Genomic DNA, 19180 nt, shown 5'->3' with positions numbered 1-19180 from the left:
CAGATTGATTTATTTTCTTATTAATTCTTAATTTGTTTATTTATTTTTCATATTTTGTGTTAAAAAATAAAAATAAAGAGATTTGAGAAGATTGGAATTTTTTAACCATGCCTTTCTTGTGGAAAACCTAATGCGGCCCAGCCTCACCCAGACTCTGCCTGCAGCGGCCCCCAGCTAAATTGAGTTTGAGACCCCTGTCCTACACCATAAATCAGTAAGAGAGGGTACGACCTCTCTCATGGCCCCAAGTGGTGTGTGCATGCCAGAGCACTCTGGAAGGCACACATAGTCTTTACAGACTACTCAGGATCAAACCTCTATCATCATGCAATCGATTATACAACTCTAAGCATATATGAGTAAATATTTCTAAGCATAAATGACAGTCAACAATATAAACCTTACAGCTGGTTTTAATAACAGAATTCATTTGTTTCTCAAATGAGAAAGAGCTATCGAGAAACACTCCTAAATCTTTAGTTCTTAACTTTTCCAGTGGGCCAAGGTCAACATTAACTGCTAATGCTAAATAGGCTGCCGTTATTAACTAATGCTAATTTGATGTGAATTAGCATTATGCACTAATGCTAACACTTTTTAACAATGTGAGTAGCTAATGCTAACACTATTTCCCTTAACTTTATAACAATGTGAACGGCTAATGCTAACACTCTTTTTCCTAGCATTACAACATTTGAGCTGCTAATGCTAAGTAGGCTGCCATTAGCACCTATGTCTAATTTAAGGCAAATACGCATTAGAACCTAATGCTCATATCGTTTTCCTTTGCTTTATAGCAATGTGAGCAGCTACTGCTAAATAGCATTAGCTACTAACAGCAGTCTAATTTAATGCAAGTTAGCCTCATTTGCATTATAACGATGTGAGGAGTTAATGCTAAGTATGCTGCCATTAGTGGCTAATTCTAATTAGGGGTGAATAATTATTACAAGCTAATGCTAATATCGTTTTCTCTTCCCTTTTAACAATGTGAGCAACTAGTGCTAGGTAGGCTGAAGCTAGCAGCTAATGCTAAAGATAATTTGATGTGAATTAGCATTACATTAGTGCGGAGTTAATGCTAACTAGACTGCCATTAGCAGGTAATGCTAATTTTAGGTGAATAGGAATTGGCAGCTAATGCTAATACCATATTTTCTTGCTTTAACCCTTTAAAACTGGTCAGAGTGGGCACACCCCGTTTTGCGCAACTATTTTTAAATCCCGGTAGCACTGTAACCACGTGAGCTAGCGCAATAATTTTTTTTGCATATGAAACCTGAGGAGTTGTACTTACATCTTATGCCATCAGCTTGTCCTAGGTTACAGTTTCCTTCCACATATGCTTAGGACTCATATTGCTCTGCTGGAAATAGTTTATTTTGATGCATATACTGTTATTTTGCAAATTTGCAGTATAATATTCATTTTTGTTTTTCCTGCAGTATATAAAAATTGGTGTATTTCAAAAATAAAACTATGAAGGCACTCAAAATAAATTTCCTGTGGTGGGAAACTATTTTGTGCAACTTTTTTGTATTTACAGTTTTGAGGGATAAACCTCTTAAATTTCTCTAACTAGAAATATATGTTAAAAAACAAAAACGATTTTCAATTTTTTTGTAGTTTATTGCACTTTTTTGCAATTTATGTAATTACAATGCACTTAATACATACATATTATTAAAATTTAGGCTGTAATGGTTGTATTTATGTATAGCAACCTGAAATGCTCCCAAAAATGGCTCTACAGCATGTAAAAATATAATATAAGCTCTGGCGGACTTGGTTCTATGGTAGGTCTTAAAGGGTTAAATCAATATCAGTAGCTAATCCGATTGTTCAGTCTGACGTCAGGTGAAGTCATTGTTATGCATTTAAGAGCTGCGTTGAATTCAACATTACAAACTGAACATTAGAACTATCCTCTTCTCCAGGATTTTCCTGATTTAACATTTCAATATGATTCATTTTTGTTCTCTACACCTGCCGTCATCACTTCAATTATTCCCACTGTGGATTTGATCATATTGTTTGCCCAGCATCTCTACATTTTCCCATCCATACGACCTGTAGCTCATTAACACTATTAATACTGGAAACTGCTGTTGAAGCCTGATGGTGACACTTTCTGGTGAAGAAGTGAATTGCAGTAACAGGACTGGCTGGCTTATGATACACTGGACATTTCCAGCGCTTTGTTTTCTCTGCTCACAGACAACACAGATACACGCATGTATATACAGCCCACGTCCAGCTCTGCATGCACTCCTTCTGCTCCATTTCTATAGAGAATAAACAACGTAACACAATCATTCTCCATTGTTTTCAACTCAACCAGCTGCATTTAATGAAGGAGTTAGAATTTACTTTACAACAGCTGCTGTTGTTTCCTGTCTGCATTCATGTTCTTAACTGTACTCCACACATTCTGAACTGGTGTAGTTCTTCCTAAAGTACTGCAGTATTCCTGCCAGTACATCCTCTTAGTTTTCCTAACTGTTTCCTCTGATGCTCGTTGCTATTTTTCCCTCAATGCAAATTCATGCTAAGCTCCTTCATATCCATCCCTGTTTCTAAACCTGTAATAATTCCTTTAATGTGTCTTTGGCCTAATTATGAGTCTGTCCATATGTTTGTAGTTCCCCACTTGCTTTGGTTTCTTAGCTCTGATTCTCTCAAATTTATCCTTGAAATCATTTACTGGCATCTCTCCCTCTCACTCCCACTATCCCCAGAACACCAGAGTATTCATCTCCTGGCCTCTTTGCATTTTCTCCAATCATCCCTGTTTCTAGAGTCTCGCCCCATCTGCAGGCAGTCCAAAAGAAACTGCCTCTGCCATTTTCTTCTTCTTAATCTTTGATTTTTCTCTTCACTTTCTCCATTGGGTCTTCTTAGTCGCACTTTCCAGAAAGGAGCAACATTTTTTGTGCCCCATTTTTCAAATTGTGCATCTTACATCAGCTTAATGTGTTTCCTGTTTTGTTTTTACACAGGTCATGTAAAAGAAATCCTACCAGAGACTCGACAAAGCTGAACTGAAAGACAGCACAGGCAATAAATCAGAGCAGCACAGAACTTAAGCACACATATATAAGGTGATTTAACAAATCATGTCTGTTGTAAATGAGTAAGCCATTTATCGACCTGACTCAGGTTTTAAATCATCATCAGAAAAGACTGAATCCTGACCTGAGAATCCCAAGTGTACACTTTGGACTTTCCACTGCAGAAAATAGAAGCTTCAGTCCTGAATCCTGCAGGTTGTTGTTACCCAGATCCAGCTCTGTCAGACGGGAGGACTGGGAGCTCAGGACTGAGGACAGAGCTTCACAGCTTCTGTCTGACAGGTTACAGCCACTCAGTCTGAAGAAAGGATGACAAGAAGACATGAAACACTTGTGTTAAAGTATATTCATGGTGCCATGAGGAGCTACTACATTTACAATATTTCAACACTGTTTCAGGACATGCTGGAATCCTTATTGCCTCATGTTACAAAAGACAAATGTGGCAGTTTACTGTGACTTGCATGGATTCATTAAAAAAACAAAACATACACACAATGTTAATTTTTTCCAACTGAAATTGATTAAATGATGTTAATTGATGAAAAAAAAAATCGATATTGCTTGATCTGACCTCAGCGTTTCCAGTTTGCAGTATTGACTCTTCATCCCAGCAGACAGAAGCTTCAGTCCTGAATCCTGCAGGTTGTTGTTACCCAGGTCCAGCTCTGTCAGATGGGAGGACTGGGAGCTCAGGACTGAGGACAGAGCTTCACAGCTTCTGTCTGACAGGTTACAGCCACTCAGTCTGAAATCAAGGTGGAAGGGAGACAAGATCAACCAAACAAATCAGAGCTTTATTGCTTTTTTGTAGTTTTTAAGCAGAAATCAGTGAGGTGCTGCTAGATTCTGTTCTTTTGGTTTATTACCCAACAACACACACATACACTAATATTTGTGACTTTTGTAATAGTAGCATTTACAATGCAAAGCAACAGCGATCACAGATTGAAGGGGCCTGAATAAAACTACAATGCAGTGATTTTTAAGATGACCTGTTCTTCCAATTTCCAACAACACATTTCTCCAACCTTACAGTTAAAAATAATTCTTTATCTCATACTGAATCTTGGTGCACCTCCCCCAGTTTATTAAAATGAAGAGGCACTGAAGTTGCTGTAAGTGATGTCTGATGCCACTGATTTCCTTCCTGATCCAATACAAAGTAAAATTCAGGCTGGTATCTGCGATACTGATGAAAACTATTCCTTCAGAATCAATACAAGACATAAGAAAATATGTTTTGTATAACATAAAAAGCCTGAATTTTAAAATATTCAGTTAATAATCAAAAACAGATGTGACTGAAAATAATAAAACTGAGAAACATTTTATTGCCATTGCTACGGGCCATTCGATCCTTTTACAACCATTGCAAGAGCTTGGTTGGCATAGCCGGCAATACGTTGGATAGTAATAAGTCCGGTGGGTGATGGGCTCCACCAGGGCTGCCCTTTGTCACCGATTCTGTTCATAATTTTATGTTTAAAGGCTGTATCAAAAGTTCATTCAAGTTACAATATTGTGGTCAAAAGTTCTCCTTTTTTTTTTTTATACTATACAACTAGGCTGGCTCACGGTTTTAGGACATGGATCTGTCATGGAAGAAATCTATGACCACTTTTAATCAACATTTTAAAAATAAACATGATCACAGATTTACTCACAGAGCTTTGTTGGAGGCTTTGACCACTGGCAGCAGCCTCAGAAGAGCCTCCTCTGAAGCAGAGTATTTCTGCAGGTCAAACACATCCAGATCTTCTTCTGATGACAGTAAGATGAAGACCAGAGCTGACCACTGAGCAGGAGACAGTTTACCTGTGGAGAGACGTCCTGAAGTCCTGTATTGTTGGATCTCCTCCACTAGAGAACGATCATTCAGTTCATTCAGACAGTGGATCAGATTGATGCTTTTCTCTGCAGACAGATTCTCACTGAGCTTCTTCTTGATGTACTGGACTGTTTCCTGATTGGTCTGTGAGCTACTTCCTGTCTGTGTCAGCAGACCTCGTAGGAGAGTCTGATTGGTCTGCAGTGAAAGACCCAGGAGGAAGCGGAGGAACAAGTCCAGGTGTCCATTTGGACTCTGTAAGGCCTTGTTCACAGCACTCTGGTAGAAGTGTTTCTTTGCAGATTCTCCTGTTTCAGACTTCTTGGAGGTTGTTTGTTGTTGTTCCAGCAGATTGAGTCCAGAGTTGCTGAAGGTCAGATGGACATGAAGAGCAGCCAGAAACTCCTGAACACTCAGATGGATGAAGCAGAACACCTTGTCCTGGTACAGTCCTCTCTCCGCTTTAAAGATCTGTGTGAACACTCCTGAGTACACTGAGGCTGCTCTGATATCGATGCCACACTCTGTCAGGTCTGATTCATAGAAGATCAGGTTTCCTTTCTGCAGCTGATCAAAAGCCAGTTTTCCCAGAGACTTCATCATCTTCCTGCTCTCTGGACTCCAGTGTGGATCTGTCTCAGCTCCTCCATCATATTTGATACTCTTGACTTTGGCCTGAACCACCAGGAAGTGGATGTACATCTCAGTCAGGGTCTTGGGCAGCTGTCCTCCCTCTCTGGTTTCCAGCACATCCTCCAGAACTGTAGCAGTGATCCAGCAGAAGACTGGGATGTGACACATGATGTGGAGGCTTCGTGATGTCTTGATGTGGGAGATGATCCTCCTGGCCTGCTCCTCATCTCTGAATCTCTTCCTGAAGTACTCCTCCTTCTGTGGGTCAGTGAACCCTCTGACCTCTGTCACCATTCCAACACAGTCAAGAGGGATCTGATTGGCTGCTGCAGGTCGTGTGGTTATCCAGAGGCGAGCAGAGGGAAGCAGTTTTCCCCTGATGAGGTTTATCAGCAGCACATCCACTGAGGTGGACTTTCTAGGGTCAGTTAGGACTGTAGTTTTGTGGAAGTCCAGAGGAAGTCGACACTCATCCAGACCATCAAAGATGAACACAACCTGGAAGTCTTCAAAGCTGCAGATTCCTGCTTCTTTGGTTTCAGTAAAGAAGTGATGAACAAGTCCCACCAAGCTGAACTTTTCCTCTTTCAGCACATTCAGCTCTCTGAAAGTGAATGGAAATATGAACTGGATGTCCTGGTTGGCTTTGTCTTCAGCCCAGTCCAGGCTGTATTTCTGTGTTAAGACTGTTTTCCCAATGCCAGCCACTCCCGTTGTCAGCACTGTTCTGATTGTTGTTTCTGGTCTGTCTGGTTTCCTGGATGCTGTTTCAATCTGTCTGACCTCATGTTCATCATTGACCTCTGCAGTCCCTCCCTCTGTGATGTAGAGCTCTGTGTAGATCTGATTCAGGAGGGTTGGGCTTCCTGCTTTAGCGATGCCCTCAAACACACACTGGAACTTCTTCTTCAGGGTGGATTTAAGGTTACGATGACAAACTGCAGCTTGAAGTTCTGAATGAGAAGAAACATGTAGAATATCTTTTGAAAGTGGAAACAAACACTTAATTCCAAAAGAATGAATCTTTAAAACATGTTGCTCCGTGTCTTCAGACATCAGTAAATGTTCATTTATCCAGCAGCTTAAATCTTTAGATAAATCCTCTTACTGCTCTGCAGACGGTCAGCCAGCTCCTCCTGCTTCATTCTCCTCAGGAAGTCCACTGTGATCTTCACAAATGCCTCTCTGCTGCTGCTCCTCTGACTCTCTAAGCATTCTGGGTAATCTGGACTCAGAACCTTCTGGATCTTCTTCAGCTCGTTCTTCACAAAAGTGATGATGTTGTCCTCCAGCAGCTGGAACAGAATATTTATGAATGAGCCAATCAGACTGAAATCATGGAGCCAAACATCAGATCCATGTTGGACACACTGACGATCCACTGGTCTACAAAGAGCAGCATGGAGATGACTGTGAACAGAACAGATGTAACAGTAGTTGTTGTACATGTACAGACCATAAATATGGAGTCCAGCTGTGTTTGATGCTGCTGGGCAGACTGACCACTGGGAACCTCTGAGCTCTGCTGCTCCACTCTGTGGAGGAACCATGAAGGATTAGATCAACACAGGATAAAGATCCAGGAGTTTCTGCTCAAATAACTTCATCTGAATCAAGTCTGTCAAGTTTTAAACTCTCAGATTGTGAACATATCAGTAATTTTCAGTCTGTTTTCATGGACGTCCTTTCAGTGGTGATGTCAGGGATGATTTTGAAGAAGCTCATTAAACTGAACCATCAGCAGATCACTGCTCCAAAACCAGAACATGATCCGAGTCTCCCTCCACCACCAGAACACCAGCTTTACTAACGTGGTAGATCAGTGTAGTACAGATCAATAACTGATGAGTCATTTGATCAAAATCACTGAGTGCTTCACGTCTGACCCTCTGATGCTTCTGTAGACATTTTGCATATTTAATGAATGTCTGACAGTTTTACATTCATTCTATGAACACAGTGGAAATGTTGTGTTATAGTCTCCATGTTGTTTCCAGCATCATAAATTCTTAAGTTCAGAAAATTAGATTCTTTCTTCACAGCTGAAAAACAACAACATTTATTCTCTATTGAAATCTGCATCGTCCACTCCAAAGGTCACAATCTGAAGGTAACATCTGGTTTTGTTCCCTGTGGTTAACTCTGAGCATCAGTATGGTGGGATTTATCCACTACATCCACACCACTGTGGTTCAGTGTTGTCCTGATGGAGTAACAGCAGCCAGTATGATCCAGGCTTTAGCTGCTGGGTCTCTGTGTGACCTCTCAGACTGTTTAACAGATCAGACACAAAGAGAATCAGAGCAGCTCTGTTCTTTAAAGACAAACATGAACCCACTCAGGTCACACTTTCCCCACAGATATGAGCATCACTGTCCTCAAACAGCAAATGACCAAGTCGAACATTTGGATCTTTTCTCTTTCATTCTTTTCTTTTTAATGAATCTTTGTAACAATCTGAGGATGTTTCAGGTCATATTTATCCAGGAAACACAAACATGTAAAGGAGTCATCACAGCTCTCTGACCTCGTTGCTCCAGGTTCACCACTGAAGAGTGGAGGGTGATCTTTGGACCAGTCACTCCTCACAGACGGACAGCTGGACCCTGCAGACTGTGACCTCTGACCTCTGCAGACACAAACATGATTGAAGCAGCTGTGATCACACAGACTGCAGATAATGCAGCTGTTTCCTGTCAGTAACATCCTCTTAGATTAGAGTTCAGCTTTTTACAGGAAAACTGGACAAAACTGATTTTTGTTACAAACTCATTTTCATTTCCTCTCAGCTCACAAACACAGTCAGACAATCAACCAGAGTCAACACTGATTATAATGTCAGTGCAGAATTATTTCTGTTACTCAGTGAGTTCAGCTCTCTGACCTCGTTGCTCCAGGTTCACCACTGAAGGCTGGAGGGTTTCCTTTGGACCGGTCACTCCTCACAGACGGACAGCTGGACCCTGCAGACTCTGCTCTGTCCTCCTCTTCCTCCATCATCATCTTCAGTCAGTCTGAGAGGTAAACCACAAACACTCAGTGAGTTCACATTAACAGGAGTCACTGAGTTACAGTCGCTGACCTCTGACCTGTCATGTGACCATGAAACCAGGTCAATATGTCTGTAGGTTCAGTCATCCAGGTCATGTGATCTAAGGAGCTTGGAGAGAAAAGAGACGTCTTTAAGTTTCTGGAAGACGTTTCATCTGAGAAGCTTCTTCAGCTCTAAAACCAAACGGTGGAGAGTCCCAGATATTTAAACCTGAGAGGGAAAGAAAGCATGTCGCTGACCCACCACTGATGTTATTTCAAGGAGGAAACTGAGAGCCTTTGCACCAGGAGCACAAACATCAGCTCCAGCAATGATCCACTGATGTGTTTTTATTCCATGTATGAATGTTGTTATTGACAGAGATGACGTTTGTGTGTCAGTGATGCAGTGACTGTTGTTGTTACCTGTACAGGCTGGTTAGACTCTATGAAACAGATCATACAGATCTCTGCATGTTAGAAGAGACTATTAAAGGTCATGAATGAGACAAAGGCAGGGAGGCGTCCTTTACAGCTAAACAGCAGAGTGAGAGAACAGCCAGCACCTCTACATTTATCACATTATACAGCACATGTATGATACTGACAGGGATGAGAAGAATTTAGTGATTCTGATCCCATCATTGATATTACTTATTGATTCTCAGTAGCTCTGCTCTGACAGTCACCACCATCACTGAGCAGCATATCAAAGACATTTGTGCACATTAACTGCATGTTGTGGCTCAAATGTTTGTGCATGTTGGAGGCATTTCCTCTTTGTTGTGATCAGTGTTGGTCATTACTCAAAACAGTCATTATTACACATATTACACAGAACACTTTAATTAAAAGTAATGGAGTACGTTACTTCATTACTCCTCATAACATTACTTTGATGTTAAAATGAACAAATGAGCATGTAACAACATAAAGCTGAGGTACAGCCCCACACACCAACACAGATCCTGATGAGGTCACGTGATGTTTCTCTGAGTGTTTATGAACACAAATCAAAGATGAAACAGCACAAAGACACTTCAAAGTGATTCTACTGTAGAAACATGAACAGGTAGAAACCTGCAGCCTGACTGCTCATCACTTTGTTACCTGTTCAAGTTCAGCAGCAGCAGCTCACTTTATCACGGTGCTGGTCTGGGGTCAGTGTTTACTCAGCTTTAACCTCACTCTGGGTTCTTGGCTAGCTTAGCGTTAGCTTAGCGTTAGCTTAGTGTTAGCATAGTGTTAGCATAGTGTTAGCTTAGCATTAACATGCTGTCTGGTGTCTCGTGTGTAAATATTAATCACAGTGAGAGTAAAGGAGGTAAAGGGCTGTGACGTCATCACGTACGCTGCGTCCTCTGTGGGCTCTGAGTGAACTCAAAGTACAAACTACAAGTACACAAACACGAACGTAGCTCAGAGTGGCAGACACACTCGGCCTCGTTGGTCCAGCTGTGAGTCCGTTACCGTGAACTATGGAGCGGCAGATTTGTGCTGAACTAAGCTGCACACAGCTGATGTTAGCCAGGAAACATTACACACTGACTTTAATGGAGAGACCGGAAATACAAACACACACAGTTTGTTGTGTGAAGAAATCAAACACGAGCTGAACAAACAGTAAAGTTCCTAAAGACAAACTGTTAAAGGAGGAAACAAAGCAAACTTACAGTTTCTTCACACCAACAACAAGCTCCACTCCACGAAGTTCAGGAAGTGAAATTAAACTTTGAGCAGGAAGGAAACACCCAAAGAGACGTTTGAGGACAATAAGGAGCATTGGAACACTGTGCTGCGTTCAGGTGCACCTGGGAAACTCCAAACCTCTGGCAGGCTGTGATTTATTTCTGCTGGTTTTCCTGTTTGAAGCACAAACATCCGTCATCACTTTGTTGTTGTTCTTCCTGCAGCGTTTAAATATTTCAGCACTGAACTGATGTTTCTTCAAAGCTCATTTCAACCTGTTGAAGTCATGAATGAAAGTGCAGACTGAGAGTGGATCACATGATGTTTGAGGTGTGTCATGTGACATGTTCAGTATTGTCACACATGTCTAGATTGTCCCTGATATCATAACTGCTCAAACACTGATGATTATATTTGAAGAATTATTCCTGATGGCAGCAAAGTTTGAATGGAGCTCTCTGTCTGTGCTGATTTGTCGCCCTCTGGAGGTCAAAGCACAAACTGCATGATGTCACTGTAACCACCACAGTGACAGGAAGTGTTTTTATGAATGAAACACTGAAATGATGCTAACGGCTGTCGTTAGGCTCACTGACAGCAGTGCTGATGTGTTCATGTCAAACACTGGCTCAGGTCAGACTCCTTCATCCTTCTCCAGCGTGAGGCCGCCCTCAGACCCACAGGAGCTCTGACCTTTGACCTCCTGACCCTAACCATTTTAGTCTTGTTGCATCTTTAAATGCAAATCCATCCAAACTGTAGCCGAGCAAAAGAAGCTGGAAGCTGTTCTATGAATGATGTTGTTGAAGGAGCTTGGAAAGAAAAGCGTCTGGACTTCTTTAAGTTGCTTGAAGATGGACATGGACGTCTTAACGCCCACTCACATCCTGGGACATTTGATCACAGGAAATCACATGATAGCGTGGGGCTAGATCTCACAATGGGTTCACCCAAGACCTTGGCTGATTGAGACCCACACCCGTTTTCACGGAGGAGGAGGAGTTTCACATCCTGAACATGTGACAGCCTGGTTTAAAGGGACCAAAAGTAACTGGACACCTGATTCAGTTCAGGTTTATTCATCCGCTCCAAACCACAGCAGCAGTCACCTCCAGGGAACCAGCTGATCCATGTAACTGGGGACAGACCACAGCCCAGAGCACTGGTTCATGATGTGTTTGTGGACTGTAGGTTGTTTGGATAGAGATGAGATGTACTCAGCAGTCTGTCTCTAATGTTTAATGAAATGTTCTGAAGATGATAATAACTTGTGATTTTCTTTTGAATGAATCTTTAATCGTGTTGTAGGGCCTCTGACTCTCATGAAGATTTTCACATCAATGTGCTTTTCACAAAGATATTAACAATGAAAATGACGTGCAGCCCTGAACTACACTCAAAAAAATGAAACGTTGACTTTAATTAAAATTATTTTGTCAACAGGTTCCACGAAATTGCATTATGTTAGTTTAAAGCAAAATCTTTAGTTCATCTAATTTAAAAAAAATACTTAAGATTAACAAGAGATATTTAAGACTAACTAAATCAAGTTATGTTGTATGAACATAGATGATTGTTAGATTATAATATTATTTTATGCCATGTTATACCCCTAATTAAAGATTGTGAATTATTATGTAGTTTTAGTTTGCATTATTCTCCTGAATTAGAAGAAGCTGATAACTATTGCATTAGTTAAACTGATTTGCATTACATTAAACTGTTGACTTATTGTGAATGAATGATATTGTTTTATGATGCATTATACTGCTGAGTTATAAGAAATACTGTTTGCAGAAAGTCATCGCCTTATTTGTCTGATTAGAAGAGAACATGCTGGAGTTTTCTGCCCCATCTCAGCAGGAGCAGATAAACAGGGAGCCAAGGTCGTAGCTTAGGCGCTGTGTGAGAGAAAGCATGTGAATGTTTAGGCTTTTTATGATAAGGTGGAGGCACCAGAGGCTATAAGAGTTTGAGCAATGCTCCACCATTTTGAGATCTGAGGCTGTCTGCATCAGTGTCCATCTCCCACGTGTGTGATCATTAAAATCATCGTTTGACTCAACCCGACCGCACCAGTGTTGTTATTGTGGTTTTTCTCTTGTCTCCATCCCCAAATATTTTGAACCTTAACAATGATATATTTACAGGTTAGATAGTTTAGATTAGTTACTTCAACACATTTCTTATTTGTGGCAGTAAAATGTTAAATTTAAGTTATATTAATTCAAATATTATATTTTCAGCCACCTTGTGCTTTACTAATTAGTTTTACATAAATCTATTTTGTCAACAGGTTCCACACAAATGAATTAAGTACATCCAACTTATTTTTTTAAATTTCTTTTATTGCCAACACATTCAGTGAGCATTTGTGTAAACCCAGTCCAAAATAAAACACAACAGCTCATTAGGGTTAGTAATTAACAGTATGTAGACAGATGCAACATCAAGATTTTAAATTAAATGTCTGTATCTGCCAGAAATAGAAGAAAAAAAACATTGAAGACCACATAACACATTGATAAGATGACACTCAATTTGGTAAAGTAAATCCGTTGGGCATCTTTCTTTGCCTTTAGACAATAATTCTGATGGCAAAAGAGCCAAACGGGACAGGCAAAAAAAAAAAAAAAAAAGATAAGATGACACTTGAGTTATGCACATGTGATGCTAGTAAGGTCTGGAGTGTTTTTTCTTTTAGTGTCTAAAATGAATAGCAAAGTAGCTATTTGCAATGATTGCTTAGGGTCAGTCCAGTAACACAACGCCAATGAAGTGCTTTCCTTTAACAATGCAAAGTGAAGTGTCCACCTCAACAGCCACAATTAAAAAAATTAATGTAATAATAATAACAATAATAATAATAAATAGTCCACTGATATTAGCAACCAAAGAAAATTATATCACCATCCCAAATAAAACTTTAATAAAACATGCCAACATTATGGTCTAACAATAAAACAGCTTGTCAGCGTTCGGTTTTGTTGCAACAGCACAGCAGTAACCATTTAACACTTGCCACTGTCAACGTTTATTTTACCAGTGTTTGGGCAAAAAACTTGAGTTGTAAACATTTTAACATGGAAACAATTGTTCGTCTTTAAAAGTCCGCAAAATATACATTCATCCTGTATTCCTAACTTACCCTTATTCTTAATATGTATTGCAATTACCTTTACAATGCACACAATGTAGCACAATGGTGCAGTATCATCTCTCAATTAAATCCCCCCCCCCCCCCCAAGAGTAAAATCTCTTAAATTGTAGTAGTTTACAAACTTTTCAAAATGTTCTAAATTTCTCTTAAATGTAATTTTCCCTTTATCTGTCATTTACATATTACCATTTTATTCCCATTCAGCCTCCGAAAAACTTCTGTCCATCTGACAGAACATTCATCAACCAAATTAAGGGTTGGCTTATTCATTCAGTTTATTCTTGAGCATCTGTACCTTGGTCAAGAGTCTGCTGACATACAGATGAAGGAAGAGCTTCTGAAGTACTTCAAAGAAAGCTTTCAGTCTCGAGGTTAACTGAGATTCAGTGCATATATCCCACCCATTAAGAGTGCACATGCAGAGGCCAGGTCTTCCAGGTCATGCAGGACACACTAGATGGTTATACCCACATCGGCTGGAGGAGTGCTGGCATCAGCTCTTTCGATGGTAAAGATAGCAAGGGTAATTTGTTCCAGCTCCCTCTGAACAGCTGTAGCTTAGACACAAAAACATAGAAAAATGGCATCCAGTTTAATGAAGTAAACACAATATTAGGAACATGCACCCCAGTGGGCCACTATTTTAGACTACAGATTCAACGATAAATATAAATAGTTTGGGTATACAAGAAGATTTCCCAAAACATTTAAACAGGTTCCATGCAAATTACAACAACAACATTACAACATGCAACAACACAAGTTATTCAAAATTTGGTTTAATACAGATAAAAAACTAAACTAAAATTACCAACCAATTATTCTTTGAAGAGGATGCTTGGGTCTTCATTCAGGTAAAAAGGTAGTGCCCTGAGGACACACTCCCTCCCCTTTTCAATGGTTTCCTTCTGCAGAGAGTGGCAGAGATACAGGAAGAGAGAACAGAAATACTTTAGGATGACACAAACTCACATTATACGCAAAATGAATGACATATCCACTGCACAGATAGACATGAACACAAGACCAACTAATCATCACATGGACATGAATAGTTAACCTGTTGGGCAGGGTTTCCACCACATTATATATGTCCATAATGGAGGTAAAGACAAACTAATACATCATCTTTTTTTGCATTCAAAAACTGATCTTTAACATAAAAACATTCACTTCTGGTTTAACCCGAAATTGAGGGATCAAATTTTACATATGTTTAGGTAATTTAAGTTTTCCAACGTTTTGAGTACCAAACTTTGTCTTGCTTAATATAAATGTAAGTGCACTGTGCAGCTACCATACACTAGCTGTTTAAATTTGAAAATGATCTTATTAGCCATAATATTTTGCTACCAACAGAATAACGCACCTGTGTGGCTGGGGCCAAAGTTTGTCTAATTTTCTTCCCTGCAACGCCTCCTTTTTTCTTGAAGACTTTTATGAGCTGGTCACTGGTGTATTGGTCAAGTTGTGTAAAAAGCCTTGGAACATGTGCAGCAGTAGTAACCCTCACATATTCTGCTTCCACCTGAAAACATGTCAACAAACACAACATACTGTACTGTAAATATACATACTATATGTACACATATACATAGTTTATAACTAAAACTAAAGTAGAAAGACCTCATTAAAGCTATAATTTTAACACAAACATTTACACAAAATGCTAATGGAGCCATTACAGCTTTTATTGTTATTTATCAAGTTCCAAAAAATACTGATCACAGCTGATCTGAAAAGAATTTCATACCTCAGGCCCTTGAACTGCAACCATGGTTCAGATGTGGAGAAGAAATAACAGGGGCATGGGATGGGTCACTAAAGAAAACTTAACTTATAAAACAGTTTTGTTTTTAAAAGTTCACATACCACATACAAGCTCAGCAGTACCACATACACCACATCAGTATAGGAGGGAGCAGGTAAAGGCAGGATCTGAGATTTATAAAGTAAAACAAGAAATTCATCACTTAATTTCAAGAAGCAAATTATTGTTTGAATTACAACTAAATAAAATACTACTCAGAAGAAAAGCAAGAGATTGACACTGCCATGTGCTAACTTTCTATAGAAGCAATTATCACCAGGTCTGTCCACTCATATGTCGTGAATAATTTTATTTAAAAACTTAAGTGTGTGATTTAACAAACTGTAATTTATAACTATGTTGATATGTATAACTCCGCTAGGAAACATGCTGTATTTACAGACCATTTTTACATAATACAGATTACTGATAGAGCATAACAATGGTGTCACAGTGGCTTTCGCCCTTGACTTTTTGGATTTTAAATGTCACTTTATGCTATCCTTGCTATCCTATTCGATATTTACGACTCTTGGATTACAGAAAAGGAATCCCAAGAAAGCAAATGAAAAAATAACCCCTTGAAAAAATAAACCCATGAACCCCTGTAGCTAATCCCTTAATAAAACAAAAAAACATGTCCAGGACCCAGTAAAACTAATGTAGAACAAGCGCACGCAAACGATATAACATGTCTTGTAAGACAAATGCAAAATATAACCATGCTCGACATATAGATACTACACAACATAGTCAAAGAAAAAAGTGGTCTTACCTCTCAAAGAAACAGCAGCTTGGCGCCAAAACAACGTTTTTAAGTTAAATTTGAAGTCTTGCGCATGAGCAGGCCCAAGCCGTGAAACCTTCTTGTTCTTCGCGGTTTCATTACAACTGTTTTTGCATTACTGCCACCTTGTGGATATACAAGGTATATCGATCCTAATTGACTTGACTTAAATGTTATGCCATCAAGTAACACATTAGTATTATGTACGTTGAATAATAGACACAATTACATAGACTTGATTAGAAAAACATATGTTAACTTAACAAAAACATATATTTTAAGTAAAATGAAAATAAATAATTAATATACACTGAACAATCCACCTCATTCATTTTTTTGAGTGTACCACATTGGTGAGGAAATTCTGCTGAAAGCTGCAGAGAACAAGAACCTGATGTATAAGGGTTTTTAAAATAAACATCCTCCCAGATTTCCCTCCCTCTGTTGGAAACGCAGAGCCACATTTGCAAATATGAGAGGAAGACTACGTGGGATGACCGGCGTCAGGTACAGACTGCTATACCCTGCAAAGCTGTTAGTGACCCATGGTGATGTGAGGAAAAGCTTTAGCGATCCCAAAGAGACCGTAGACTACGCAGAGAAGCACCTCTCCCACCCACCTTCAAATGTATTAAAAGCAAGGATATATCTATATGTCTAACGCTGACACAGCACTGTGTTTCTTCTTTTCCCTTTATATTCCATGTAAAGGTGAATATGGAGCGTTTATGGAGCTCGTTTATTGACCAGCTGTCAGTTAGAAGGTAAGAGTTACTAGGTTAACAGAGGTTAGCAGTAACAGTACGGGGAAGTATATTGTGTTGTTCTTTTGTTGGTTTTTATTTTATCGTACTTTACTTTGTTATTTTGATTTTACCTGTTGTGAGTGCTTCCCGTAATTCTCCTTTTTCTTGCGCCGCTGCGGCCAGAGTTCACAACATTACATATTTTTGTATCTATAAACAGGAAGCTGACACTCTCCAGACTTTATCAAAGGTGTGAGCGTCACAGCAGAGGCCTTTGTGTCAACGTAGCTGAAGACAAAACACAGAAACACATGAAGGAGATTTTCCTGGCCTGGATTTTATACAAATATTCTGCAGTACATCAAAAATGAAAGAAAACCATTAGTCAACATATGAACATCACCTCTGAAGTTACAGAGCTTTGATTGGAGACACAGCTGAGCGTTTTGCATTTTGCATAATTAATTACATAATTAATTATGTAACCATAATTAAATGGTTACATCATCTTTAAAGTCCCCAGAGATCAGGAAAAGGGCCTGAGGGTGCTGTGTTTGGAGTCTGCTGGTTACAGTGTGCAGGACCTCACAGGCTGCTGCAGCGTTAGCAGAGGGCGGGACATACACAGCTATCATAATTACGTGTGTAAACTCTCGTGGTAGATAGTATGGTCTCATGCTAACCGCTAGCAGCTCAATGTCCTTACAGCATAGCGTCTCTTTGATAGAGAAATGCCCAGAGTTACACCATCTATCGTTCACAAACACAGCCAGACCCCCTCCTCCCTTCTTACCACTCTCCGCTGTTCTGTCATAAGAGGCTCAGCAGCTAAAGCAGCACACCTGGGTCTCCCAGCCTATTAAAAGCAGCCCTTTGCTTCACCTGCTTCACTAAACATTATTATTTTAAGCAGAGTGGTGTGATTTATGTAGGCATTGCTGTGTGACAGGATGACTTTTCTTGCACACCCACCAAATGAGGGCGCACATGCTTCCACGCCCACTGGTGACTGCACACATCCTTTCAAGGAAGCATTTCATTCATCCCTAACAAATGGAAGAAAACACTGTGCAGCGTGTTCAGGTTTGAACGTGGCCCTGGCCTCTCTCTGCATCCACCTGGCACATGCAACACACATCCACTCCCTGCTGAACTGCTTGTATTTGATGTGTTGAAGTTTTGGTAAAGTTTGAATAAATTCCACTTTATTTATAGGAACATTTCATCTGTGGACTCCTGCTTCCCCTCTCCTTGAGCCAGTTTGTGACGGGAACATGACATAAGAAAAGTAATTTATCCCTTTTTGATTCTGTGTATCTGGCGCTCATCCAGTGAGTTCACACTTGGCAGAAACAGACTGAATTTGTCTGGAGAACTTTGGCTTCAGCCAAGTTAGATAAACACACTGTGTCTCTGTCAAAACAGCAGTGTAGTTGTGGCACCCCTGTGAGGGAATGACCACATGAATATTATTTTGTGTAAAACACTCATGTAACGGGACATTTTTCATTGCTATATGTATTTATTTTCAGTTTCTTTAAGAGGATAGAAAATCCATGTAACAGGGATTCATTTTATGTTAGAAAGCAGTGAGGGCGGAACTTTGGTGCTTGCTCCGGGGTTTCGGGGAGCAGTAAGTGGAGCCCACCTTCCGCTGCTTCCTCAGACACGTTCTGGAGGAAAGCAGAGACGCATCGTGTCTTCCTTACTCTGCTCTTCACCTGCTTTTACAGGTCGGTACACGGTGCTCGCACCGAAAATGTTGTTTATTGTCACCATGGTTACCCACGTTAATGTGAATGGGAGAGTTAAGGCGGTCCGCCAAAGTTATTTATATGTAAACACGGGAGAAAACCAGAGGAGTGTCCCGCGCGACCGCACCGCGAGCCCGCTCGTTAGGTGGAGCGCTCGTGAAGCAGAGTCAGTGCGCTCCTATGCTCTGTGCAAACGTGTTGTAATGCTCCAATCAAATCAGTTCTGTGAGATGTGAATGTTAATAGTTCTGTTAAAGTGACTGAGTAGATTAGCTAGTGTAACACAAGCACTCTGAGCAACTCTGTGTAGCTAACAGAGGCATTCATGGGTTGATTCAACAAGCTGTGTTTCATGATGCACTAAATAGTGATTTTGCCAGTAAATTACTGGAGGGAACAAATGTAATGTATTTACCAATGCTGTTATTGAATAGAACTGTTTAGCCAGTAAGACACTGCAGAAGACAATGTGATGTGTTTATTGATATGATAAAAGGATGTAGCTGTTATGGAAAGAAGTGTGAACTTGAGAAACTGAACCAGTTAAAAAGAGTATATTTCACTGATGTTGTGAAATAAGTAAATGTAATAGATGTGAATGAGGAACCAGCTGAACAGTATATTGAAAGCTCATGTTTAGTGTTTTATAGCATTTATTTGTGTGAAATA

The 19180-nt window shown here is 39.9% G+C and overlaps 1 protein-coding gene and 2 long non-coding RNA genes across 3 annotated transcripts in view; all 3 read right to left on the bottom strand.

Moving 5' to 3' along the window:
• LOC309702485 overlaps positions 1 to 10284 on the bottom strand; it is an 85112-nt gene extending 74828 nt beyond the window's left edge. Inside the window, exon 1 of the long non-coding RNA XR_014275545.1 lies at positions 10239 to 10284. This is a non-coding gene — a long non-coding RNA (uncharacterized lncRNA). The remainder of the gene's footprint in view (positions 1 to 10238) is intronic.
• LOC309702228 (protein NLRC3-like) lies at positions 1713 to 8692 on the bottom strand. The gene is made up of 9 exons (XM_082526758.1): positions 8625 to 8692; positions 8420 to 8549; positions 8063 to 8164; positions 6992 to 7070; positions 6644 to 6830; positions 4739 to 6488; positions 3646 to 3819; positions 3196 to 3369; positions 1713 to 2285 (listed from the first exon to the last, which is right to left on the bottom strand). Exons 2-9 carry the CDS (start codon positions 8536 to 8538, stop codon positions 2171 to 2173), a joined length of 2700 nt encoding a protein of 899 aa, XP_082382884.1. The 5' UTR covers positions 8539 to 8549; positions 8625 to 8692; the 3' UTR covers positions 1713 to 2170.
• A 3367-nt stretch (positions 10285 to 13651) lies between the features above and the next one.
• LOC309702437 lies at positions 13652 to 16329 on the bottom strand. Its single transcript, XR_014275478.1, has 5 exons — positions 16000 to 16329; positions 15287 to 15352; positions 14784 to 14942; positions 14230 to 14322; positions 13652 to 13971 (listed from the first exon to the last, which is right to left on the bottom strand). It is a non-coding gene; the product is annotated as an uncharacterized lncRNA (long non-coding RNA).
• Positions 16330 to 19180: the final 2851 nt, after the last annotated feature.

Source organism: Aulonocara stuartgranti, assembly GCF_965226115.1.
Source record: "Aulonocara stuartgranti genome assembly, chromosome: 3".
In the NCBI taxonomy this organism is placed as follows: Eukaryota; Metazoa; Chordata; class Actinopteri; order Cichliformes; family Cichlidae; genus Aulonocara; species Aulonocara stuartgranti.
This window is presented reverse-complemented; position numbering and strand designations above follow the sequence as displayed.